The 27,397-nt window shown below is 38.3% G+C and overlaps 1 protein-coding gene across 5 annotated transcripts in view; it reads left to right on the top strand.

Annotated features, from left to right (window-relative positions):
- ADGRL1 (adhesion G protein-coupled receptor L1) overlaps positions 1-27,397 on the top strand; it is a 491,322-nt gene that overhangs the window by 258,637 nt on the left and 205,288 nt on the right. For all 5 annotated transcript variants that reach the window (XM_053718064.1, XM_053718062.1, XM_053718063.1 and 2 more), the window contains exon 3: positions 17,541-17,754. In XM_053718064.1, the coding sequence (XP_053574039.1) occupies positions 17,541-17,754 (214 nt within the window). The remainder of the gene's footprint in view (positions 1-17,540; positions 17,755-27,397) is intronic.

Here is a 27,397-nt window from a genome sequence, read left to right as displayed (position 1 = left end):
AAAGCTTAGATCCCTTCTTTTTCAAATAAAGATAGCAAGAGAACGAAGAAAAAATGATAATAGAAGTAAATTAGAAAGTTGCTTAAAATTGCACGCTCTATCTGAATCACGAAATAAAAAAATTGGGTTCAGTGTCCCTTTAAGGCATTTTTTATTTTATTTTATTTTTTGTGTGAAAAAAGGACATTAGGCATACATTTCATGAGAACTTCAAATATAGATTAGGAAAATTAAAAAAAGAATGATTATAGAATGACAAGTGCAATGTATAAGGAAGTTGAATAGATTTGAAAATTGAACACTCTTTATCCAAAAGGTCTGAATAGGGAATTTGCATTTTTTATACAAATTAACTAGAAATTTTGTAATACTTCAGATGAATGCTACTTAGTATGGGTACATAAAAATGTAATAGAGGAATTATGGTAATATTTGTATATTTTTAGGCTTTTCGTAATCATTGTTTGCATTCTGGCTTATGTTTTCTCTCTATTTTAACGTCTATTTAATTGTTTGATCTTAGCCAATTAGCCCCATTAATTAAAGACACTATGTACATATAAAATATTTATATAAGATTTGTTACGATAATGATTTAGCATATTTATAATTCCATAAGAGACTTTTTGATTGGCTCAGTTTTAATTCATGTAATATGTTTATGATTATTTTGACAAAGTGAATTGGAAATTTGAAGTCCTTTATAAGTTTCCATCACTTTTCATCTTAATGGGAGGAGAGTCCACTGCTTCATTCATTACTTGTGGGAATTAAAAACCTGTTCACCAGGAGGAGGCAAAGACACCCCAGCCATACTCCCCCACTCCCCTCATCCCCCAGTCATTCTTTGCCTTTCGTCACAGGAGGTTGGCAGAGAAGTGTCAGAAGATTTGAAGTAGTCACTTATGGTAGTTCGAAATGGGACTGGAGTTTTAAGTAGTCCTGTCAGCCTTTCAGTGAGAGCATGGGTGAATGTTAGAGTCTGGAGACTCCCGACTCAGTTTAACAGCTCCATTACCAATCAGCGTTGACGAGTTTTGCTGCCTGCTTTTCTTCTCTCAAGTCTATGTCAGGAGCGATGCTACTACCCTGTCACACTTGAAGGGCCGTGTTCCTGTTCCATGGCGTTGATTCTGGCAAGATCGTTTCATTTATATATATGTGATAACGCAAGAAGACAGGGTCACAGTGTGGCTCCTTTATCTTTATAGAATCTAGGGTTATACCCTTGGAAGGGGGTTATTGAACAGGGTGGATTTTCTTTTGCATAATAGTGTTTATTGTGTTTTCTGCTGCACTTGTGTGAGATGAGGCTCTGTCAGTGTGGAAAAGTCAGTTCAATAGTGAGAGATTGAGGCAGGCTTTTTTGGCGCGTCTCTCTCTCAAGTGCAGGGGCGGTCATGCATGGCACTTCATGTGACCAGGTGTAGCCTCTGTAATTTCCTCTCTCGACCTGCGTTCGAAGGAGACGAAAGCGGTTTCTTGTAGTCTGGGTCATATTAGGTGGTGAGTGCCCCGGCCATTGGGATATAAAAGGTGCCATTTATTTTTTGATCAAGTCTGTAATAAAGGCGCAAGCTATGGAGGACTCTGATATGTTAGAGGATACTCCCTCTTTATCTAAACCTATTAACTGTGTATACTGTGAGGAGGTTCCAGTCGAACCGCCAACGCAACTCTGTTCCCCATGCTTTGACAATATTGCTATATCTAAAAAGAATAAAGTATTTAGTACGACTGAGAAGTCCACCATTGATGGTTCTCCGCCCGCAAGGTGCGTTCCCTACGATCATATCCGATTACACAAGAAGTTCCCCAAAGCACTATTAATCCTCCTACGAGTGGGGCCCTTTGGCCTCCAGACTTCGCCGATCAGTTACAGTCGGCGTTTTCTGCGGCCATTTTTCTGATGCCTTACCTTACTAAGCGCAAGCGGAAGGTACGGCACTGCTATCCATCTCAGGGGTCTTCGACTCCGCTGGATGTCTCAGACAGATTATCCGCTGAGGAGGACAACTCCGACTTATCGGAGGATGACGCTTCTGGGTCGGAATCGGCTACTTGTAGGCATCCATCTTTGGAGGAACCAGATTTTAAATTTAAGATGGAGCATTTGCGCTTTCTGCTGAAGGAGGTGCTTGCTATGTTGGAGGTTCCGGAACCGAAGCTACTGGAGGAACCTTCGATCCCTAAACTGGATAGGGTTTACGAGGACAAGGTGGTGCCCCAAACCTAATATTATTAAGAATAAATGGGAGAAACTTGGTTCGTCCTTTTCCCCCTCTTCTTCTTTTTAAAAGCTTTTCCCCGTTCCGGATGCGCAGCTTGAACTGTGGAAAACCATTCCTAAGGTGGATGGTGCTATCTCCAAGCTCGCTAAGAGAAAACTATTCCGCTAGAGGAGAGCTCCTCTTTCAAGGAACCCATGCAGTCCACGTTGCAGAAGATGTTCCAACTCCCGGGGTTCATTTTACAACCGGCGGCGGCAGTCGCTGCGGTGGCTGGTGTGGCTACCTACTGGTGTGACGCTCTATCAGCAATGGTCGAGGTGGAGACTCCCCTCAATGAAAATCTAGAAGAATCAAGGCCTTAAGGGTAGCGCATTCGTTCATTTGTGATGCTAACATGCAGATCATTCACCTGAATGCTAAGACATCAGGTTTTTCTGTTTTAGCCCGCAGGGCTCTGTGACTAAAGTCGTGGGCTGCTGACATGACTTCCAAGTCTTGCTTGCTTTCTCTCTTATTCTAGGGAAACGTTTTGTTTGGCCCAGGCCTGGACTCTGTCATATCTACGGTCAAGGGTGGCAAGGGTGCCTTCTTGCCTCAGGATAAGAAGGCCAAACCTAAGGGATCTACTTTATGTTTCTTTCGTGTGGACAAGTCTCAGCGCCAGCAGCCTGCCGCAAAGTCTGAGCAACCCAAGGGATCTTGAAAACCAGCTAACTCTTGGAACAAGTCCAAGCAGAACAAGAAGCCCGCTTAGTCAAAGTCTGCATGAAGGGGCGGCCCCCGATCTGTCAGACTCTCTCTTTTTGCGGAGGCCTGGAGAAGTGACGTTATAGACCCTTGGGTTCTGGAGGTCGTAGCCCAGGGTTACAGGATAGGTTTCAAGTTATATCCTCCCAGGGGCAGATTCCTCCTGTCAAACATATCTTCAAGACCAGAAAAGAGAGACGCCTTCCTGGGGTGTGTGAGGGATCTCTCATCTCTTCCCAGTTCCTGCGGCAGAAAGAGGTCTGAGGTATTATTCAAACCTTTTTGTGGTCCCAAAGAAGGAGGGCACGTTTCGTCCAATTCTGGACCTAAAGGCCCTAAACAAGTTTTTGTCAGTTCCATTGTTCAAGATGGAGACGATCAGGTCAATTTTCCCCTTGGTTCAAGAAGAGCAATTCATGACAACTATAGACCTGAAGGACGCTTACCTTCCTGTTCCAATCCACAAGGTTCACTTCAGGTCTCTAAGATTCGCTTTCCTGGACCAGCACTTCCAGTTTGTGGCACTTTCGTTTGGTCTGGCGACTGCCCCAAGAGTCTTTACAAAGGTTCTGGGGAGGAAAGAGTCCATTGGCCCCCAGCAACAGGAATTCCTGGGTACGATAATAGATTCTTCAGCCATGAAGAAATTCTTGACAGATCAGAGACGTTGCAAGCTTGCGTCCAACTGTCCAACTATCTAGCTCTTCAGACATCCTCCAGGACATATGTGGCCAGGTGTATGGAGGTGATCGGGCTCATGGCATCCAGCATAGATGTCATTCCATTCACCAGGTTCCATCTCATACCTCTTCAGCTGTGCATGTTGAGACAATGGAATGGAGATCATTCAGATCTGTCCCAACAGATATCTCTGGACAGACCGGTGAGGGAGTTCCTATCTTGGTGGGCCCGACCGGGGCAGTTGTCACAGGGGACATCCTTTTTGAGACCATCCTGGGAGTTTGTGACCACGGATGCAAGTCTATCAGGATGGAGATCTTTTTGGGGCGCCAGAAAGGCACAGGGCAGATGGACTTGAGAGGAGTCGAGTCTACCTATAAATATTTTGGAACTTCGAGCGATATTCAACGCTCTGAGGGCTTGGTCCCTTCTGGGTTCGTCCCGATTCATCAGATTACAATCGAACATTACCTCGGTGGCTTACATAAACTACCAGGGGGGGATGAGAAGCTCCCTAGCCATGAGGGAAGCATTTCAGATTCTGGAATGGGCAGAGACTCACAATTGTTCGTTCTCAGCGATCCACATTCTGGGTGTGGAGAACAGGGAAGCGGACTTTCTGAGCAGACAGACGTTTCATCCAGGTGAATGGTCTCTCCACCCTGAGATGTTCGTGGAGATCTGCAACAGATGGGGGACGCCGGAGATAGATCTCATGGCGTCCAGAATCAATTGCAAGCTACCCAAATACGGGTCGCAATCCAGGAAACCACAGGCGGAACTGATAGATGCCTTGGCGGTACCCTGGGACTTCAACCTAATTTACATATTTCCACTGTTGCCTCTTCTACCTTGTGTAGTGGCCCGCATCAAGCAGGGAAATGCAGGGGGCAAAGGGCCTCTGCCGCTTCTCTATCATATTGGTTGAGGCGTATGATCCGTCTGGTGTATGAGACAGCGGGACACAAGCCTCCTCAGAGGATTACGGCTCACTCGACTAGAACTGTGGCCTTTTCTTGGACCTTTACGAATGAGGGTTCTATGGAGCAGATTTGTAAGGCGGCCACTTGGTCTTCCTCACATACTTTTGCAAAAAAATGTTTTTGCTTCGGCGGAAGCAGCTTTTGGGAGAAAGGTTCTGCAGGCTGTGGTGCCCTCATTTTAGGGTCTGTCTCCTTTTGCCCTCCTGTTTTTTCATTCAGTGTCCTCTAGAGCGTGGGTATTTGTTTCCACAAATAATGAATGAAGCAGTGGACTCTCCTCCCATTAAAATGGGAAACATAAATTATGCTTACCTGATAATTTAATTTCCATCTGTGGGAGTAGAGTCCACTGCCCCTGCCCGTGACTCCGGTGGCTGGACCTAAATTTAATCTTATTCTTCTGGCACCATTTATACCCTGATATTTCTCTTACTGTTCCTTGTTCCCTTGGCAGAATGACTGGGGATGAAGGGAGTGAGGGAGGTATTTAAGCCTTTGGCTGGGGTGTATTTGCCTCCTCCTGGTGGCAAGGTTCTTAATTCCCACAAGTAATTAATGAAGAAGTGGACTCTCCTCCCACAGATGGTAATTAAATTATCAGGTAAGCATAATTTATGTTTTTGTTCAGTCATCCTTTTTTTTCTGTTTCAAGAGACCATAAAAGTTAAACTTGGATGTTGACACCTATCGGAGTCCAATTCAATTGCATTTTTTATTTGGGGATGTGAGGTAGCTTAGGCCTAATTCAAAAAATTAAATATTGGAGGAGTTTTAGATGAAACAGTTTTCAAATACAGAGGACTGTCATTTATGAACAATGAATTCAAGTGTCAAAAATAACAAAAAAAATCTAATATAGAGTGTGATTATTTCTAAAAAAGTGTCATTTTTTGCTCCTTCCCCGTGATAACTAGCTTCTTGTCCTTGTGTCTCTAATAAATACTTCATAAGCATGATGCATTGTTGTATTAGAAAAAAAAGCCAAAAAAACAACAAATTTTCATGCCTATAAAATCTTACTCCACCATATAAAAAAAAAAATACAAACACAACAGTTTTCATAAAGAAAAATTAAATTAAAAGAAATTATGTGGCAGATATATATATATATATATATATATATATATATACATATATATATATATATACATACATACACATACACACATACAGTGTACTGTATATATATATATATATATATATATATATATATATTATCAGCTTTGTTATTCATCTGGATTAATAGAAACATTAATAATGAATAAATAAAAACTTTACAGAAAAAAAACAACATGGGAATACAGAATATGGAAAAAATTACTACTTCTCAAAAATAGTTGTTCAAAGAGTGTTAATATTTTGAGGGAGATGAAGAATAAGAATTTAAGATGTGAAACATAAGCACGAGAGTGAGACGTTTAAGATGGTTTTAAACGTTTTCTATCTGCCATCAAATACTCGAACGGTAAATGTTTAAACAAACAGAATTGAAAATGACTGGAAGGAAAGGAATGAAAAAAAAATAGCAGGGGGCCCTGCTCTATTGAGATTAAAGTTTAAATCTTCCTGCTAATGGTTTAAAATGAATGTTAAAAGAACTAGGGCAGGTGAACGTTAAAGTTTTTCTCAGGTTTTTTTTCCTACAAAGGGCTATATTACAAGTGGAGCGCTAATTTATAGTGTGCCTGTAATCGGGCATATTCGCCTGTTTACGGGAGTGCAATAAATAGCCAGCCATTACAAGTGGATGATTATTGCTACCGCCAGCTCGCGGTAGCAATTAGCACTCCGAAAATTAACCAGAGATCAGATCTCTTAATTAAAAAAAAAATGCACAAAGCAGTTTTTAGAGGTTATAGTTGGCAGGTGTGGGATGTTCATGCTCTATCTGAATCATTAAAGGTAAATTTTGACTTTAATGTCCCTTTAATATTGTGTATTCTCCCCAGGACCTTTTTAGCGGAGGTACCACCTGCTAAAATTTTAGCCAATATTAAAAAGGGACATGAAACCCAAAATATTTATTTCATGATTCAGACAGAGAAAACAATTTTATAACATGTTTCCAACTTACTACTATTTTCTAATTTGCTTTTTTCTCTGGTTATCCTTTGTTGAAGAGATATCTAGATAGGTAGTGTGTTCTTGCTAATGTATAACATTGTTGCAAAACCGCTGCCATATAGTGCTGCAGACACGTGCACACTCCTGAACTGACTTTCCTGAACTGTTTAAAATGTTATGTTCTATCTTAATTGTTAAATAGATTTTTTTTTTTTAATGTCCCTTTAACCCCTTAAAGGGACATGAAACCCACATTTTTTCTTTCATGATTTAGAAAGAGAATGCAATTTTAAACATCTTTCTAATTTACTTCTATTATCTAATTTGTTTTATTCTCTTGATATTCTTTGCTGAAAAGCATATCTAGATATGCTCAGTAGCTGCTGATTGGTTGCTGCACATAGAAGCCTCATGTGATTGGCTCACCCATGTGCATTGCTTTTCTTCAAATAAGGATATCTAAAAAATGAAGCAAAATAAATAATAGAAGTAAATTGTAATGTTGTTTATATTTGTATGTTCTATCAGAATCATGAAAGAAAGATTTTGGGTTTAGTGGCCTTTTAAGGACCAGACCATTTTTCAATTTCTTACCGTTAAGGACCAGGGCTATTTTTACATTTCTGCAGTGTTTGTGTTTAGTTGTAATTTTCCTCTTACTCATTTACTATACCCACACATATTATATACTGTTTTTCTCGCCATTAAATAGACTTTCTAAAGATACCATTATTTTCATCATATCTTATAATTTACTATAACAAAATTTAAAATATGAAAAAATGGAAAAACACACTTTTTCGAACCCCCAAAATCTCTTACACATCTACAACCACCAAAAAAAAAAAAATGCTAAATAGTTTCTAAATTCTGTCCTGAGTTTAGAAATACCCAATGTTTACATGTTCTTTGCAAGTTATAGGGCAATAAGTACAAGTAGCACTTTGCTATTTCCAAACCATTTTTTTCCAAAATTAGCGATAGTTACATTGGAACACTGATATCTGTCAGGAATCCCTGAATATCCCTTCACATGTATATATTTATTTTTTAAAAGACAACCCAAAGTATTTATCTAGGCCCATTTTGATATATTTCATGACACCATTTCACCGCCAAATGCGATCAAATAAAAAAAAATGTTCACTTTTTCACAAACTTTAGGGTTCTCACTGAAATTATTTACAAACAGCTTGTGCAATTATGGCACAAATGGTTGTAAATTCTTCTCTGGGATCCCCTTTGTTCAGAAATAGCAGACATATGGGTTTGGCATTAATTTTTGGTAATTAGAAGGCCGCTAATTGCGGCTGCGCACCACACTTTTATTATGCCCAGCAGTGAAGGGGTTAATTAGGTAGCTTGTTTGGTTAATTTTAACTTTAGTGTAGAGATCAGCCTTCCACCCACTGATCCTTCCCTGACCCCTCTCAAACAGCTCTCTTCCCTCCCCCACCTCACAATTATCATTGCCATCTTAAGTACTGGCAGAAAGTCTGCCAGTATAAAAATAAAGGTGTTTTTTTAAATATATTTTATATGAAGTGTAGGATCCCTTATTACCCCCCAACCTCCCTGATCCCCCCCCAAACAGCTCTCTAAGCCTCCCCCCTCGACCTATTGGCCTCTATCTTAGGTATTGGCAGCTGTCTGCCAGTACCCAGTTTACTAACAAATTTGCCCTTTAAAAAAACAAAAAAAAAACAAAACATAAATCCCCTATTTTCTGTAGTGTAGCTTCCCCCCCCCCCCCCAATACCCTACCCCCCTCTCCCTCCCGGGGTCGCTGGTCCTTAAGGGCATAACGACCAGTGTTGTACAGGGTATTTTTTAGTGCACAAATTATCATTAAATACATTTATGTTAAATTATGCAATTAGTTTGTGCTTTGGATAGCAGAAAAATTATATAATATTAGAAAATATTGCACTGCCACTACCCGGCTGGCAACATTATCTGTATTATTTATTTCCTAATAAATTATTTGCAAAAGTTGACACAGCCTTCTGTTTTCACCTTTTTAGTTAAAAATAACCAAACTTATCATAGTATTACTCACAAAGCCTACTGAATTTATCCCTCAGTGTAATGATCACTTGCTACTCAGAGTTTGGGGCAATAAATATAAAAAAAAATACAAACACAACTGTGAACATTTTTTAAGAGACATGGATTATTCTTTATGAAATCCAATTTTTCTCATGCATTTTAATGAACAGGATTTTTACAAAGCAAAAGATCTAAAGTTCTGTGATACTATATATCTGCTCTCCCTGGTAAACATCATGATTAGATGTATGGTAGAATAAAGCCTGGTTTGATCAATACATAACTTTAGAATTAGATGCATATCTGGCTTGCTGTTTGGGAGGTTTCCACAAAATATACAAATGGCAATGCCCACAGACTATAACAGGGGTTTTCAAATCTGTCTTTAGGTCTCCCTAACAGGCCAGATTATCAGGATATCTGAACTGGAGCCCAGGTGAAATAATCAGCTGATTGATAAATATGGCTATTAATCTGCTCTCACCCACGATAATCCTGAAAATCTGATCTGTTATTGAGGCTTGAAGGGAAGGTTTGAAAAGCCACTGGACTAGAAGGCAATAACTGTACAGTAGATTACACGTGCTGTCAATAGCTTTTTCAAAGGCTCATCCTGGTCTGAACAGTATACACTGCAATTCCTTACCACTGCCTACTATATATATGAGGTATTTGTTTATGATTATTGAGAACAACCCCCCCCCCCTTCAAATGTACTTCTACTAGACTGTCCCTTTAATAGTGTTATACATTTGCAAGATAACTAGATGGCAGCAGTGTTCATTGCCACTCAGGGCTCTAGACACAACATGCATGCTACCTACCTAAATATCCTCTTCAACAAAGAATAGCATGAGAATAAAGCAAATTGGAAAATAGAAGCAAATTTAAAACATTTGAAAAATTGCATGGTCTGCCTTAATCACAAAAGAACATTTTTGGGTTATGTGTCCCTTTAAGGAAAAAAAACCCCAAAAAAACATCACAATCTACATTGGCTGTTTTTGCTTTAAAATACAGTTGTCTTTGTTCTACTCCCTTCACATTGACTAGAGTGCCTCCGTCAACCTTAAATAAATGTACTTGACCCTGAAACATTGGCACAGTGATTGCTCAGAGCCCAAGCTCTGATACCTGTCCCCAATTGGCCACTGCAAAAGGAGACCAGCAACATGAATTTACACTGTGCTGATAAAACATTACTAAAATATTGTAAAGCTTTTATTTTAAATTGGGAAACTTTTGCTTTGCAGTGTCTGATATGCGCTATGCTTGTATAAAAATAAAATGTTTTCAAGTCCCTTTAACATCTACTCTCCACAACTGATTGACTCATTCCTTATTACCGTCCCTAAGGAATCTCAGCTGTTTGTTGCAAAATCTCAATCATCTCACCTCGAATATAAGCTCGCATGAGCTATTCCCTTAATCCCCTTAGTATTATGTATTTCCATTTAACGTTGTACTACACTGCAGAACATGTTAGCGCTTTATAATTAAGTAACCCTTTACTATAGAATGCTACATTGCCATATTATTTAGCCTCTATACCAGCTGCAGAGTTTCAAATGTATGGGAAATTGTTTCTTTGGGTATATTTTTGTGTATGAAATAGCCGGCTGGTCTTGTAGGCAGAGAATACCTCATTATCTTATAAGTCTAATTATTTACACAAATACTCTTTATCTTATTTATAACTGTTTACTCAAAAGCCAATATTTAGAGAGAACAATGAATAATGAACATTTTAGTACCTCTCTGTCACAGCCCCAACTTGGAGCATAATTTTATCTAAACTCTTATGTACATGTTTGTTTTTTGTAACCAGAAGTTAAGTTCAGAAATATTCAGTATGGGTGGGTATACAATAGGCAAAATCAACTATTTCAAGTGAGTTATTTGTAAATAATACACTCCACTAGGTAAAAAAAAAAATGGAACACATTAAAGAACAGACAATATTAGAGTACACTGTCCCTTAAAGAAACACTGATATAAAATGTCTCAAAGGGTAACGTGCATAGTAAAGTGAAAAAGTGTCACATAGACATGTGCCAGATATAGCGCCAGTGACAGTTCTAGTAGAGAAGCAAGGGATGCAAAGCACCCACAGTCTTTTATTCTGCACCCATCTGGGTTACAGAGGAGGGAAAAAAAAAAAAAAAAAAAAAAAAAAAAAAAAGGTAAATATTACTATTCCCTGACCCTGTCCTTTTAGGCCAGGTATGGGAACCCTGATATTTCAGAACTACATTTCCCATGATGCTCAACTGGACTTCAGAGTGCCTAAGAATCATGGGTAATGTAATTCTGAAACATCAGGAGGGCCAAGGTTCCCCACCCCTGTTTTAGGCAGACAACATCAACCAACTGCCTAACGACACCTCTGGACCACCTGTCTCTGCCCTCAGAACACATATGATTCCACCCCTGCCTGTCTTTACCTTGCCCATAGAACAACTGTAACTCCACCCAGCTGTGTTTGCCTCCCTATAATAAAGTTTCTGGAACCACTAGGGGTCACAGTGAAATATCACAAAGAAACTATACCATAGTAAAATGTGCTAGGTAATGTGTTCTATACCCATACAATGAGCCTGATTAGGTGCTTATGTGATTAGATGCAGAAGTGACATAATAGTAAAGAATTACATTGTGTGTTGAGTGTAGTGTTTTCTCCATCTGTTGCTTTCCACATGGGCATAATATTTCCAAACATTTGCTGGATTTGCATTCAGTAAAACTGAATTTTAAAATAAAATTCCTGAAAACAGAAAAACATATTGGATACCAATTTGTTACATTCTGGGGTATGCACAATTGTCTAATTTCTTTTTAAAGGGATATGAAAACCAAAATTATCCTTTTGTGATTCAGAGCATATCATTTTTAAAAAAAGTTTCCAATTTACTTCTATTATCAAAATTGCTTTGTTCGCATGATATTCTGTGTTGAAGAAATACCTAGGTAGGCATCTGGAGAACTACATGGCAGGAAATAGTGCTGCCAAATAGTTCTCTTGCAATTGGATAACATTCTAGCTAAATTGCTGCCATATAGTGCTCCAGAAATGGGCCGGCTCCTAAGCATATATTACTTGCTTTTCAAAAAAAAGATATTAAGAGAACAAATACAATTGATAACAGAAGTAAATTAGAAAGTTGTTTAAAATCGCAGGCGCACTCTCGCTGTATTTCAAACCTGTCCTCAGGACTCCTTAACAGGCCACATTTTGAAAATATCTGAACTGTATCACAGGTGAAATAATCAGCTGATTAGTAAAAAAAAAAACTCCTCACAACTTAGCCGCTTGAAAGTTTACGGAATCCATAAAGATTGAGAAGCGAGTGGCGAGATCAGCTTCATCGAAATCAATGAGCGGCTTCTATCTAGCATCTGTTAGACATGAGAGTCAAAATGACCCACTCATGATTGGCAGAAAGCATGTCGTTTTAAGACACTTTTATTATCAAGATTACGTCTCTTGGTATCCTTTGTTGAAAAGCATACCTAGGTAGTCTCAGGAGCAGTAATGCATCAATGGGAGCTATCTGCTGATCGGAGGCAACACATACATATGCCTCTTGTCATTGGTTTACCCAATATCTTCACCGAGGTCCCAGTAGTGCATTACTGCTCTGAAACTGACTTTAACTATGTGTTTAATCCCTTTGCATGGGGTTAAACACATAGGGCCCAATGATCTACAGCTCGCCAGTCTTGTGTGTACTGTGAGGTCCCTCAAAAAAATATCATGCTCAAAACGCCCCTAATGATTTTGTGAGCCTTCCCTCCAGGTGAGCAAGTTTTTAAAGGGACATGAAACTCAAAATAAGTCTGTCTTTCATGATTCAGATAGAGCATACAATTTTAAACAACTTTCCAATTTACTTTCATTATCCAATATGTTTAGTTTTCTTGGTATTCGTTGCCTAGGTGGGCTCAGGAGCAGCACTGTACCAAATGGGAGCTAGCTGCTGATTGGTGGGTGCTCATATATGATTCTTGTCATTGGATCATCAGCTGTGTTCAGCTAGCTCCCAGTAGTGCTTTGTTGCTCCTTCAAAAAAGGATACCAATATAATAAAGCAAATTTGTTAATAATAAATCGGAAAGTTGAAAAATAAAATGGGTTTCATGTATGGACCATTTAACACAATGTATCTGTTAATGGAAGGCAGGTCCTCTGGTGATTGGCTGAAAAAGATAAGTAGATTGAGCCTAAATGACTGAATAGATAGACCCTTCATAACGATGAGGCCCCTCAGCAGGTTAATGAGTGTCGAGAGACACAGCCTATTAAAGTCTTTTGCAACTCCAGTCGTCAAGTACCCCTAACAGGCAAGATTTTCATGATATCTTAACTAGAGGTGAAATAATTAGTTGATCAGTAACCATGGCTACTAACCTACTCTCACCCATCAGCTGATTTTTTTCACCTGTGTTCTAGTTTAACTGATGGTAAACTCTCCAATTTAGGAAAACAGTTCCAGAATATTAGAGATATTTTAGATAGAGTTGAATTCATCAGTTGTAATGAAGATGCGCTATATAACTTACTTTTTAATATAGCGTTGAAATTCAAATACCCCGTGCTCTGCTGCCTTACTTCAAAAGTAATTTTTTTCTGTGAGCTAACGGTTTGAACTGTTCTCCAATCAGCGCTCTATCTACAACAAAAGTGCCTAAAGGCAAGAGCGCTGATTGGAGAACAGTTCAAACCTTTAGCTCACAAAAAATATGACTTTTGAAATAGGCAGCCGGAGCGCAGGGTATTTGGTACAACGGATGAGTTAAAGTCCATCTAAAATATCACTAACATTCCAGATCTGTTTTCATAAACTGGAGAGTTTACCATCACTTTATATCATGAAAATCTGTCCTGATAAGAATACTTGATGACTGAATTTGACAAACACTGGCCTGCTATGAACCTCTAAAGGCACATGTCTACTGCATGTAGGGTTGCCACCTCGGACATGTTTTCCTGGAAACTTATTAGTTATACATGCTGCAGGGTGTGCAGGACACAAATAGTGAAACTGAGCAACACTGTTCAATGTTCATGTTCCTCTCTGCACACCCTGCAGCATGTATAACTCATAAATGTCCAGGAAAACATGGCCGAGGTGGCAACCATAACTGTATACCCTTTTCTCATACACCTGGTGCTATGGAATTAGGGGGTCACTTCCCAGATAAATAAATTCTATTGGTGAATTTTAACAATAAAAGTGAAATTGCATGCTGTATCTTCACATTGTTGATAAAGATTTATTTCATTAAAGGGACAGTCTACACCAGAATTTTTATCATTTTAAAAAGATAGATAATCCCTTTATTACCCATTCCCCAGTTTTGCATAACCAACAGAGTTATATTAAAGGGACATTGAACACGATTTTTTTTTCATGATTCAGATAGAGCAGGCAATTTTAAGCAACTTTCTAATTTAGTCCTATTATCAATTTTTCTTCAATCTCTTGCTATCTTTATTTGAAAAGGCATGAATGAAAGCTTTGGAGCCAGCCTATTTTTTGTTCAGTACCCTGGATAGGGCTTGCTGATTGGTGCCTGCATTTAGCCATCCAATCGCCAGCGCAACCCAGGTTCTCCACCTAAAATGGGCCGGCTCCAAAGCAATTATTCCTGCTTTTTCAAATAAACATAGCAAGAGAACTAAAAAAAATGATAATATTAGTAAATTAGAAATCTGCTTAAAATTGCATGCGCTATCCGAACTATGAAATAAAAAAATTGGGTTTAGTATCCCTTTAATACACTTTTTACCTTTGTGATTATCTTGTATTTAAGCCTATGCAAACTGCCCCTTTATTTCAGTTCTTTTGACAGACTTTCATTTTAGCCAATCAGTGCTGGCTCCTAGGAACTCCACGTGCGTGAGCACAGTGTTATCTATATGACACACATAAACTAACATCCTCTAGTGGTGAAAAAAACTGTAAAAATGCCCTGAGATAAGAGGCAATGTTCAAGGGTTTAGGAATTAGCATATGAACCTCCTAGGTTTAGCTTTCAACTAAGAATACCAAGACAACAAAGCAAAATTGGTGCTAAAAGTAAATTGGAAAATTGTTTAAAATTACATGGCCTATATGAATCATGAAAGTTTATTTTGGACTAGACTGTCCCTTTAAACCAAACCTTTTTGTTTTATATACATATTAAATCCATTTTTGTTGCTGTGATTCATAAATTATATTTTATTTTACCTTTAAAGGGACATTAAACCCAACATTTTTCTTTCATGATTCAGACAGAGAATACAATTTTAAACAAAATTCCAATTTACTTCTATTATCTAATTTGCTTCATTATTTAGATATCCTTTGTTAAAGAAATAGCAATGCACATGGGTGAGCCAATCACATTAGGGAAATATGTGCAGCCACCAATCAGAATCTACTGAGCCTATCTAGATATGCTTTTCAGGAAGGAATATCAAGAGAATTAAGCAAATTAGATAACAGAAGTAAATCAGAAAGTTGTTTAAAATTATATTCTCTATCTGAAGCATAAAAGAAAAAAATTGGGTTTAATGTCCCTTTAACTAAAACTCCAAAAAATAGATATTTAAAGGGATAGTCAACACCAGAATTTTTGTTGTTTTAAAAGATAGATAATCCCTTAATTACCAATTCCCCAGTTTTGCATGACCAACAGTTATAATTATACACATTTTACCTCTGTAATTACCTTGTATCTAAGCCTCATCAGACTGCCCCCTTATTTCAGTTCTTTTGACAGACTTGCATTTTAGCAATTAGAGGCTGTCTCCATGGTAAATTCACGTGCATGAGCTCAATGTTATCTATATGAAACACGTGAACTAATGCCCTCTAGTGGTGAAAAACTATCAAAATGCATTTAGATTAGAGGCGGCCTTCAAGGTCTAAGAAATTAGCATATGAACCTCCTAGGTTTAGCTTTCAACTAAGAATACCAAGAGAACAAAGCAAAATTGGTGATAAAAGTAAATTGGAAAGTTGTTTAAAATTACATGCCGTATTAGAAACATAAAAGTTTTTTTTGGACTTGACTGTCCCTTTAAGTGTCCATGATTTTTTTTAATACTGAACACCTGGCAACCCTACTAAAAAGGCCAAAAAGCAAATTCAGCAACCTAGGTTTTGTTTAAACTGCTGCAAATTGCCAAAGCTAGCTAATTCATTTGTAGCATTAGGAAGAAAACCTAGGTTGCAGAATTTTCTTTTTTGGTTTCTTTAGCATCAGACAAGCAAACTTTTTACACAACACCAAGAGGTGTTTAGTCCCTTTGAAAAACATATAAAATGATTTAATTTTTTTTTAATGTAAAAATGATGAGCAGGAAGCTGTTTAATTTTATTTTTAAATTGGATTTAATTATCCACTTCAGTTCATAGAGAACATTATTACCTGCTTCATGGCACTGTCAGTAAGAAAGCTACAGCGAATCATGTCTGCTCTACTATTAATAAATCTACCCCAAAATGTATTTCTCTATAATGTTTTATTGAGCATACTACTTTTCTTATAATTTAACCAAAATTGATCCTACAGGTTTTTGAACCAGAACTCTTACATATTGCAAAGTAATTGCTTGATCAATCTAGTCGCTAACTGGCCATAGCAATAAGATGACATAAAATAAAAAATACTCAAGGCTTTTTCAAGGGATCTGCTCCTGGATTGCATACAATGTTCTGACATTGTCACAGTTTATATGTAGATTTTGTGAATACTATGCATATTTCATTTGTTTAAATTATAGTCCTTTTAAACAACACATTTATGGTCGGTCTACTTGTGACAATAATTGTAGTGCCTTATATAGAATCGTATCACCACTACTGGGTTTTGGAAAATAGGGAAACAACAGCCTAATCTTGTTAATCTGTAGTTACACAATGATCTACGATTTGGACACGGCTGCTCTATATTAGATCCTTAGGATAGGATTTGAATCAGGAAGAAGCCAGATGCTTGTGGCTTTCAGCTCATTTCTGAGCCGGATTTCTTCTTGTGAAAGTGCAACCCACTAAACCTGGATTTGCACAGATCTAAGACTAGGTGCTAGCGGCAAACACAATGCATTATCCGATTGGTTGTGCATCCGGTGACCTCACAGAGACACAGGCCAATCAGATCAGGTGTATGGTCCATTTGGGATGAGCGCTTACATCAGTACACATACATGTAACATGTATGTGAGGCATTATACACCACACATACTTGTTACACCATTTATACGATGGATACTGTAATTTCTCCCATCTTCACTATCTATTTTTGCCTCCGCCTGGGGGGTTCAAGGGTTTACTTGGGGTGGATGCCAGAGGATTGGCGGGCACCCCCCTAACCCCCTAGGCAAAAACAAATAGTGAAGATGGGTGAATTGCAGTGCCCATCTGATTGGCCGTATCTGTGAGGTCACCGGATGCACAACCAATCAGATAATGCATTGGGTTTGCCACTAGCGCCTTGTGATCTAAGTGTGTTGAACTTTCACAAGAAGAAATCCGGCACTGAAAAGAGCTGAATGTCACAAGCGGCCGCCTTCTTCCTCATTCAGATCCTAACGAAGGATCCACATGGCACATCCCTAGTCCTTACCACTCTCCAAGAATCCATAAGAGAACAGGTTATAATATATTACAGTTGCAAATGTACCGGATGTTTGTATGAGCGTCCATCTATTCTAGTTTCAGCAGAGTTGACTTATAGTGTAAAACTTTCTCGTTCAGGTGGAGTGTTTGGTAAATAACTTTTTTTTTCTTGATAGGGTTAAGCAGAGCTGCACTTCCATTCGGGCTGATGCGGCGAGAGCTGGCGTGTGAAGGATACCCGATAGAGCTGAGGTGCCCAGGAAGTGATGTCATCATGGTGGAGAATGCCAATTACGGGCGTACGGATGACAAGATCTGTGATGCAGACCCCTTTCAGATGGAAAACGTGCAGTGCTACTTGCCTGATGCCTTCAAAATAATGTCACAGAGGTGCGTGATGTTTCTTATACATGCTACATTGTGTATTTATGTATTGACAACTGAATATCAATATCATCTTCCAACAAACACCAAAATCTGTAGCATAGTTCACATTCCTGTAAGGATAAGTAAAAAAAAGTAGCGATAACAAAACGTGCACAAGTGATTGGGATCTAAAACACAGTAATGTGCAAAATTATGCATTTAGGACACAAAGGTGGAATGTAGAATACATTGTACTGTACTATTAGAAAAAAAAAAGAAAACAATTTCGATATAATGTCAGATGATTTAAAGCAGACTTGTCCAAACAGCAACCTTTTGGGCTAATATTTGAGCATTCAGGTAACATACAGCTATTATTTCTGGGTATTTAAACATGGTATTAGAACATATATATATATATATATATATATATATATATATATATATATACACACACACACAAACTAACAACCAGCTCATAACCAATGTAATGTTAGCCTGTTCTATGGCGATTTACCACCTGGGTGCAGCTTCTTTTAGCCCAGTAATGCTTTTCACAGAGTAGAACTTTCCTGTAGCATATAAGTCTGATCCCACCTATAACGGTCAGTCCAGCACTGAAATACCAGGCAATTCCTCTCTGAACAAGGAACACAGCAACCCCAGACGATCGTTTCAGGCCTTCATTGGGCCTTGTCAGTGAGGTGTAGCCATATTCCTCTAAGCACACTGAGCAAGGAGTCCACGTCTGGTTTCCCCTTTTTCCCATAGGGAGACTAAATACACAGACGTACATACATATTAGGCGGGATCAGACTGATATACTACATGAAAGTTCCACTCTGTAAAAAGCATTACTGGGCTAAAAAGTTGCACCCAGGAGGTAAATCGCCATAGAACAGGCTAACAATGGTATTGAGCCAATTGTTTGTTCCTGTGAGTGCACTTCTCTCTGTATGTATTTAGTCACCCTATGGGAACAAGGGGCAACCAGACGTGGACTCCTTGCTCAGTGTGCTTAGAGGAATATGGCTACACCTCACTGACGAGGCCCAATGAAAGCCAAAACGATCGTCTGGGGTTTCTGTGTTCCTTGTTCAGAGAGGAATTGCCTGGTATTTCAGCGCTGGACTGACCGTAATAGGCGGGATCAGACTGATATACTACAGGAAAGTCCACAGAAATACAAAAATAGCATCAGCCCTGTTCCTTAAAAAAAATCCTTCCTTTATTAAAGCAACATGAGGATAAAAAAGCAACGTTTTGAGTCAAGTAGACCCTTAATCATGCTACAGACAATAGTTAACCACCTTCTTATATATCACCTGTATGCAAATTACCTGTAATAAACCATTTTGGCTCTCATTCATGAGTTTGAAGTGATAGTTCCCCCTACTGGTCAGGTTTTGAAAAGGTTGTTATTTTCTTTTTCTTTCATATTATCTATCATATAATATACATTCTTCTTATGATCTGATGGAGAGTGGATAACAGTCAGATTACAATAACATAAAATATACACTCATAAAAGCATTTATAAAAACAAATGAAGATCGTAATCTTTGTTTAAACCTATCGGATGTAGGGTTTTAAGGTGTTGTATCCAACATACTTCCCTTTTCTTAAGTAGTAACTCTCTGTTACCTCCACTCCTCTGTTTGGGAATATGGTCTAAGTTGGCTAACAGGATGGCCTGCTGACAAAAAAATGTGATGAAACAGGAAGGGTTGTATCCTTGCATCTGATGGAAAATTTATGGGCACTTATTCTATCTTTTATGGGGCGTATCGTTTCACCCACATAGCCCCGCCCACATGGAAATTTAAAAATATACACTACATAGTCTGTGTCACAAGTATACAAGCCATTGATCTCTCGCTTCTTCCTGTCATTAATTTGTGCAATAAATAAAAAAAAAGAAAATTTTGATATCATTTGAGATGATTTAAAGCAGGCTTGTCCAAACAGCAAACTTTTGGGCTAATATTTGAGCATTCAGGTAACATACAGCTATTATTTCTGGGTATTTAAACATGGTATTAGAACTTATATATATATATATATGCTGGCAAAAAGTATGGGGGCTGGGTGCTGATGTAAGGGTATATATCTGGCATATATGGGCTACAGGGGGCAGCAATGATCTGTCTGAGGAATAATATTTGGGCACATAGATGGTATACAAGCTCTACCGGGGGCATCATGCCTCTGGCCTGAGGGACAATGGCTGAACATATTAATGACATGTAGAGATTTCAAAACACATGTACATGCATGAGACTCCATTTCTAAACTGCCAGGACGACGAGGTTTGCTATCACAAACCTAATTTCCCCGGCCTCACGGCGAGTGGGCAGCATCCACTGCCTGTATATAACATTGCACAAACTGTTGGATCTGATTGGAATGATTGAAATCTGCCACCCCTTAGTTGGCAGAGAGGTTAAGTAACAGATCACATGAGCATGAAACAGTGGCGCAACAAAACTATTCTCGCAGCTTTATAAACGGTGCCCATTGTCTGGAGCCATACAACTAATATACAAAGGTTGTTGGGGACGTCGTGCACATGATCAGAGGGTGAAGTTTAGACCTAGAACTGGTATACAGGGGTTATTTATAGTTAAAGGGATGAGGTTTGGATACTAGGGCTGCTGGGGACATACCTTTTGATTGGGTGCTTCTGTAGTTATATAGCAAGTACCGTATATAGGGGCTGCAGGATGAAGCATGGGCCTGGTCTGATGTTTTGGGCGAGTATCTGATGTTTGGGTATATACATCTGGTCTGTACTTTGGGCAAACAGATGACATGCAGGGTTGCCAAACATGCACATAGCATGAGAGAACGTTTGGGCATACAGCTGGCAGTTTGGCGCAACGTAAGTGGACACAGTACTAATTTTTGGGCATACAGTGTTGATTTGGGTGCACATCTGGTTTGATTTAGGGCATGTTACTGGCTGATAACGACACTACCCATAGATTTATTGGTGTACAGGAGAGACACATATTCCTAACCAACAAACAGCAATTTTAGTAAGCATATGAACATGTTTCTCATAAAAAAAATCATATACTTGAAAATACTACCTTTTAAAATCAAGAGAAATACCCTAATGTTCCTATAAGATCACTTGTTAATATTGTGTTTATTTATGTATGTATGATTCTATCACTATGCAACGGTTTTATATAAGCCTGTATAACAGTGTATAGAATTTATTAGCATATCCTTGTTTGGCTTATTATTGGTTACATGATGCAGCACTGTGCAGAAGTTATTGTTGAGTTCTTTATCAAGGTTATTGTTAGGTTGGACTTGTAACATAATCCACAGAAGATGGGAGAGAAAGAAATAATGTCACAAAGTAATTATGTCAAATGTACTTTACATGTTTCAGGAAGGGAAGGGGTTAATGGTTTACACTTAGAAGAACTGATAAGGTGAATGCTATAATATGTTTGTAAGAAATAATATAGTAAAGAAAATTCTGCATGTCTCTGAAAGTGAAAGAGTTAATGGTGTGATACCCTACAGGACTGAAATATTCTCTAGACACTGCTGTTTAATGACACCTGATCTCAGCTGATGTAACACCAGAGCCCCCCTGACATATCCACACTCACGTACTGTACATAGAGGAATAGATAAATGTAGATACACAAGCTGAACTCATGCACAATATCATGGAAACATATACTCATACCATCTACATTCTCACATATAAACATGAATGTTATTCTGATACGCCTAATAAGTACACAAACACTGACACACTCTGGACAGAAATACAACTGGTATACAAAAACAATAACATGCAGAATGACAAATGTTATGTATATATTTTTTCTTACCATAGATTGTGTTTTTTTTTTTTATTTGCTTGTGGATATTCAGACACAGATTAAAATCCGTCACAGTGAAAAGGCTACCAAAAGAATTCAAGGGACAGTGAAATATTTAAAGGCAATTGAAAGTCAAAATTAAACATGATTCATATATAGAATGCAATAAAAAAATCAATTAACTTCTTGTAGCAACTTGACGTTGTTCTCCTTTGTTGAAGAGCACACCTAGGTATGTGTCAAATACTATATGGCAGTAGTTTTTTTTTTTTTTTAATAATGTATCACATTGCAAACACTGTTGTCAAATAGTGCTGAAGACGCACATTGCTGAACTTCGTTTAACAAATGATACCATGAGAACAAAGTAAGTTTGACAGTAGAAGTCAATTTGAAAGTTTTTTTTAATGGTAAGTTATATCTACATCCTAATTTTGACATGTCCCTTTAAAAGTATATATGCACATATTCCTTCAAACTGTGCACAAATAAATAGAGGTAGGTAGCCTTGAATACATTTATTAAAGCGTTTGTTACCAAAAGACAAGAAAGCAGAATATGCTGGAATTAAAATAAAAATAATGTTTATAGTATATTTTTTTCCTTTATTGTTTTTGTAGCATCAGGTCTGTTTTTTCTTCTTTTTTTTAGATTAAAAGGACAGTCTACTCCAAAATTGTTATTGTTTAAAAACATAGATAATCCCTGTACTACCCATTTTCCAACTTTGCACATCCAACAGCGTTATATTACTATACTAAATAAACAAGTATAACCTCGAAATGTCTGCCTGTTTCTAAGCCACTAAAGGCCGCCTCTTATCTCAGTACATTTTTATAGCTTTTAGCAGCTAGACAATTCTAGTTGATGCTATATAAATAACATTGTGCTCACTCCTAAGAAGTTCATTCATGAGTCAGCACTAATTGGATAAAATGCAAGTGTGTCAAAACAACTGAGATAAGGGGGCAGTCTGCAGAGGCTTAGATACAAGGTAATCACAGAGGTAAAAACTAGGGAAAGGGTTTAAAGGGATCATCTATCTTTTTAAACAATAACAATTCTGGAGTAGACTGTCCCTTTAATATGTAGCCATGAAATTTCCACTTTAGCATAAACATAGGCTGTCCAGACTACACAGGGGTTTCTTATGACCCTGGCACAATGTTTAATAGTATTGATGTGCATTGTGGGATACAGTTACCAATGCCGTACTCCTGTAAATGAAAAACAAAACCAAAAAGATCCCTTAAACCTATAAATATTCAGGTTTGAAAAACTACTGAAATTCAATTTTAATATTTTATAACATGTTTTACTGTTTACCTCTCTCTCATAAGAGATATCTATACATATACATATATATATAGATAGATAGATAATATATTTTAAAAAAAATTCTCTATGTGAAGAACATTGGAATATAAAACTATGATATAAACTTAGGGTTTAGCGCTGTAGGTCAAATGCAGTGTCGGTTTAGTGCGGGAGAGGAAATGTTAGTTTTTTCTTCTTCAGCGTGGTTCATTGAAGTCTATGTGGCCAATGAGTTAATGTCGGTCGCAATATCCAAAATCCTGAAGTTAGTGCGCATAGGGTTTCACTCGCGTACAAACAATTTACTTTTAAACTCGTAATATGCGCACTAACCACACACATTAAAAAGTTTACTTCTAGTGGTGTTTGTGCGCGAGAAAGTGCCCTAATTGTAATCTGGTCCAAAGTGTGTAATGTGTTAAAACACAATAAATATTATGGAACCTTTTTAGAATTTTAAATTAGTGGTTACCAACTCTATAGAGGGCAATGTTTGCAATTTAATAGTGCTCTGAGTTTTATCCTTTAAAAAAAGATCAAATTATATACCAACACCAAATTATTAAATAAAAATAGCTTTATTAAAATGATTTCAACTAGAAAATAATGAGCACTAAATAATAGCAATGCAATCAAGAAACATGTCAAAGAAATAATCTAGATCCCTAAAATTAAAGGTAAATAAAACACTACAATTTTATTCAACTTTATCAGGCTAGCAAAATAACTAGAACACAAATGAATAGTAACAGGCGCTATTAATGGAATAGTCTAGTCAAAATTAGACTTTCATGATTCAGATAGAGCATACAATTTTAAGCAACTTTCTAATTTACTTCGATTATCAATTTTTCTTTGTTCTCTTGGTATCTTTATTTGAATGTAAGCTTAGGAGCTGGTCCATTTTTGGTTCAGAACTTGGGTACCGCTTGCTGATTGATGGCTAAATTTAGGCACCAATCATAAAGCACTACCCAAGTGCTGAACCAAAAATGGGCCAGCTCCTATGTTTACATTTTTGCTTTTTTCAAATAAAGATGCCAAGAGAACGAGGAAAAAATAATAATAGGAGTAAATTAGAAAGTTGCTTAAAATTGCTGCTCTATCTGAATCATGAAAGTTTGATTTGGACTTTACTATCCCTTTAACTATTAAACAACGAATAGCTTTTTTCTTCCGAAAGAAATGGCCTTCCCCCTGGCCACTAAATATTGCAAGAAACTATAGCTAGGAGCGAGCTTTGAAATAAAGCTATAGTTAAAATAAAGAGATGTTGTAGTAAAATGTAATTATATATATATTTATTTATTAAGGAAAATATTTATTTCTTCTAAAGATGTGGTGAGTCCACGGGTTCATCTTTTGGGAACATCACTCCTTGCCAGCAGGAGGAGGCAAAGAGCACCACAGTAAAAACTGTTAAGTATCACTTTCCTACCCATAAACCCCAGTCATTCTCTTTGCCTCTATGTGCATGGAGGAGGTGAATTTTTTGTGTAATTAAAATTATATTTTCAAAGAAGATTGAGTCTTCAATCAAGCTACAGGGTATAACCTAGCCCACGTTAGTCTTTGCAGTCGAGCTGTGGTGGTTTTAAAGTGGTGGAGAACTTGCAAAGTGGTGCTTGCTCCTTTTCTCTACCTAAGCTGCCCTGATTTTAGATATCTAAGTTTGTTACTTGGCTACCGATGTTATCCTAGTCGCCGTGAGGAAAATGTGTCCTCTCATATTAGGAGCTGTTGTCATGTCAGACAGCAGAGCAGGTAAGTGCTGTTTTCCTTCCTATGGGGAGAGGGGCACTTTAGAATACCCATTTTATTTAATGCAAGGGACGGATAATGCACTCATGGGATGGGTGTTATTACTAGACATGCTCACAGGCACAGGTTAGAGAGACATGCGAGACTGAAGAGTCTCAAGGCCATTTTTTTTGTTTGTGTTTTTTAGCTGCACTGTTTATTATTGGGCCTGCACATTTCGGGTCTGTGTGAATTCTTGTTGCGAAGTGAGGAGGGCTTTAAAAGCGCAAGTGATACGTTGCAGGGTTGATCCGCTTCAAGTGGTGGTAAGAGCACCTCTGTATACTGAGGTGCGGAGGGAGTTTTTTTCTGAGGTCATTTTATTAAAAGTGTTTATTAAAGACTTATTCTTTTGAATTGTTTAATTCTTGTTGTATATTAAACACTAGAGAGTTTGAATAGAGGATAATACCAGTTATGTCTGATATGAATTCCACTAATTTCAATCCCTGTTTATTGTGTTTAGACGCACAAATTGCAGCTCCTATGCAGTTCTGTTCTTCCTGTGTAAAGACAAGTTTTTTTAATGTTGAGCCTTATGTCTCTCAGGAGGATGTTGTCCAGGTAATGCCAGGACCTTCCCCTATTTCGTCCTAAGCCTTTATGGCAGCTAACACTGTGTCCTGGGGTTCCTCTAACTCCCAGCGGAGCATTTTTAAAGGCACAGGTGTCATCAGCGATAGATTTTCAGGGAAGCGCAGGAGGAAATCTAAGGTTTTAGAGACTAGGGTATCAGTTTTTAACGCTGACCTTCAGGTTCCTTTAAGATCAGAAGATGAGGAGAATTCTCGCTCAGAGGGTGAGATTTCAGATTCAGACAGTATAATGCCCTTCTCTGATAGTGAAGGTTCTTCCTTCAAGTTTAAGCTAGAACACCTCCGGGTGTTACTAACGGAGGTTTTAGCTACTTTGGTTGATTCTGATACTCAGGCAGTAGTAACGCCTAAGAAGTCCAATAAACTTAATAGTTTCTTTGATGTTCCTTCCTCTTCTGAGGTTTTTCCGGTCCCAGATAGGGCTAAGGAAATTATAGCGCAAGAGTGAGAGAAACCAGGAGTGGTTTTTAATCCATCTCCGGTGTTTAAGAAAATGTTTCCAGTAGATTCTTCCATTACGGAGGTTTGGTCTTCGGTACCCAAGGTAGAGGGTGCCATTTCCACTCTAGCTAAGAGGACGACTATACCTATTGAGGATAGTTGCACCTTCAAGGATCCTATGGATAAAAAGATGGAGGTTTATCTTAAGAAGATCTATGCACATCTTGGTCTCCAATGGCAACCAGTGGTCTGTATTGCTACGGTGACTAGTGTTGCCTCATATTGGTTTGAGGCATTAACAGATTCTCTACAGGAGGAAATGCCTCTTGACGAGACTCAGGACAGAATCGTAGTTCTCAGATTCGCCAATTCCTATATTGCTGATGCGGTCCTCCAGTTCCTTAGATTGGGAGCTAAGGCTTCTAGTTTTGCTGTTTTGGCCAGACTGGCTTTATGGTTAAAGTCTTGGTCAGCTGATGTTTCATCTAAGGCTAAACTGATGGCTCTACCAGGTTTGGCGGAAATAATTTCTGATGTTACAGGTGGAAAAGGGTCTTTTCTGCCCCAGGATAAGAGGAGCAAATCGAAGGGACGTCAAAGTAATTTTTGTTCCTTTTGCAACTTTAGAGGGAAGTCCTCCTCATATTCGTCCAAGCAGGATAATAACAAGCCAGCCTGGAAACTGACTCAGTCCTGGAGTAAGAGTAAGCAGGCCAAAATGCCCGCTACCAACTCTAAGTCTGCATGAAGGGGTTGCCCCCGATCCAGGCCTGGATCTAGTGGGGGGCAGACTCTCTTAGTTAGCTCAAGTCTGGTTAAGGGAAGTTGCAGACCCATGGGTGGTGGAAATTGTGTCTCTGGGCTACAGGTTAGAATTCAAGGGTTGTCCCCCCAGAGGCAGTTTTCACCTTTCCAGGTTATCTGCAGACCAGATAAAGAGAGAGGTGTTCTTGAGGTGTATTGAAGACCTCTTGGCCCTGGGGGTGATTGTTCCGGTTCTGTTCTGTTTAGGCATGCTGTTTTTTGTATCCCTCCCTAGTCATCTGTGTACTCTAGCTTGGGTATTGGTGCCCAACAGTAATTAAGATGAACCGTGGACTCACCACATCTTTAGAAGAAGAAAAAAAAATTATGCTTACCTGATAAATTTATTTCTTCAACATGTGGCGAGTCCACGGACCCACCCTTTGTTTTTTGGGTTATTTGTTTTAGGTTTTTGACTAAACCTCTGTCCCTTTAAGTTGGGTCCGCCTAAAGGGGCATTCTAGTCCCAATGAAGTTAACCCCTTCATGCTGGGACTCATTTGTCTACATCGGAACAAAGTTCTGATATAAACAAATTAATAAATATTGAAATCACACGATTGTTCGCATGATTTCAATAAAGAGATTGAGTAAGGGGGGGAGTGCCTATGATGCCAGGCACACAAGGTGTGGAGGTGACTGTCTACTCCAGAACTGTTGTTGTTGTTTTAAAAGATAGATACTCCCTTTATTACTCTGCTTTGCATAACCCACACAGTTATATTAAAGGGACAGTCTACACCAGAATTTTTATTGTTTTAGAAGATAGATAATCCCTTTATTACCCATTTCCCAGTTTTGCATAACCAACACAGTTATAATAATATACTTTTAACCTCGGTGATTATCTTGTATCTAAGC

The sequence above is a fragment of the Bombina bombina genome, chromosome 6 (genome assembly GCF_027579735.1).
Source record: "Bombina bombina isolate aBomBom1 chromosome 6, aBomBom1.pri, whole genome shotgun sequence".
NCBI classification, from domain to species: Eukaryota; Metazoa; Chordata; class Amphibia; order Anura; family Bombinatoridae; genus Bombina; species Bombina bombina.
This window is presented reverse-complemented; position numbering and strand designations above follow the sequence as displayed.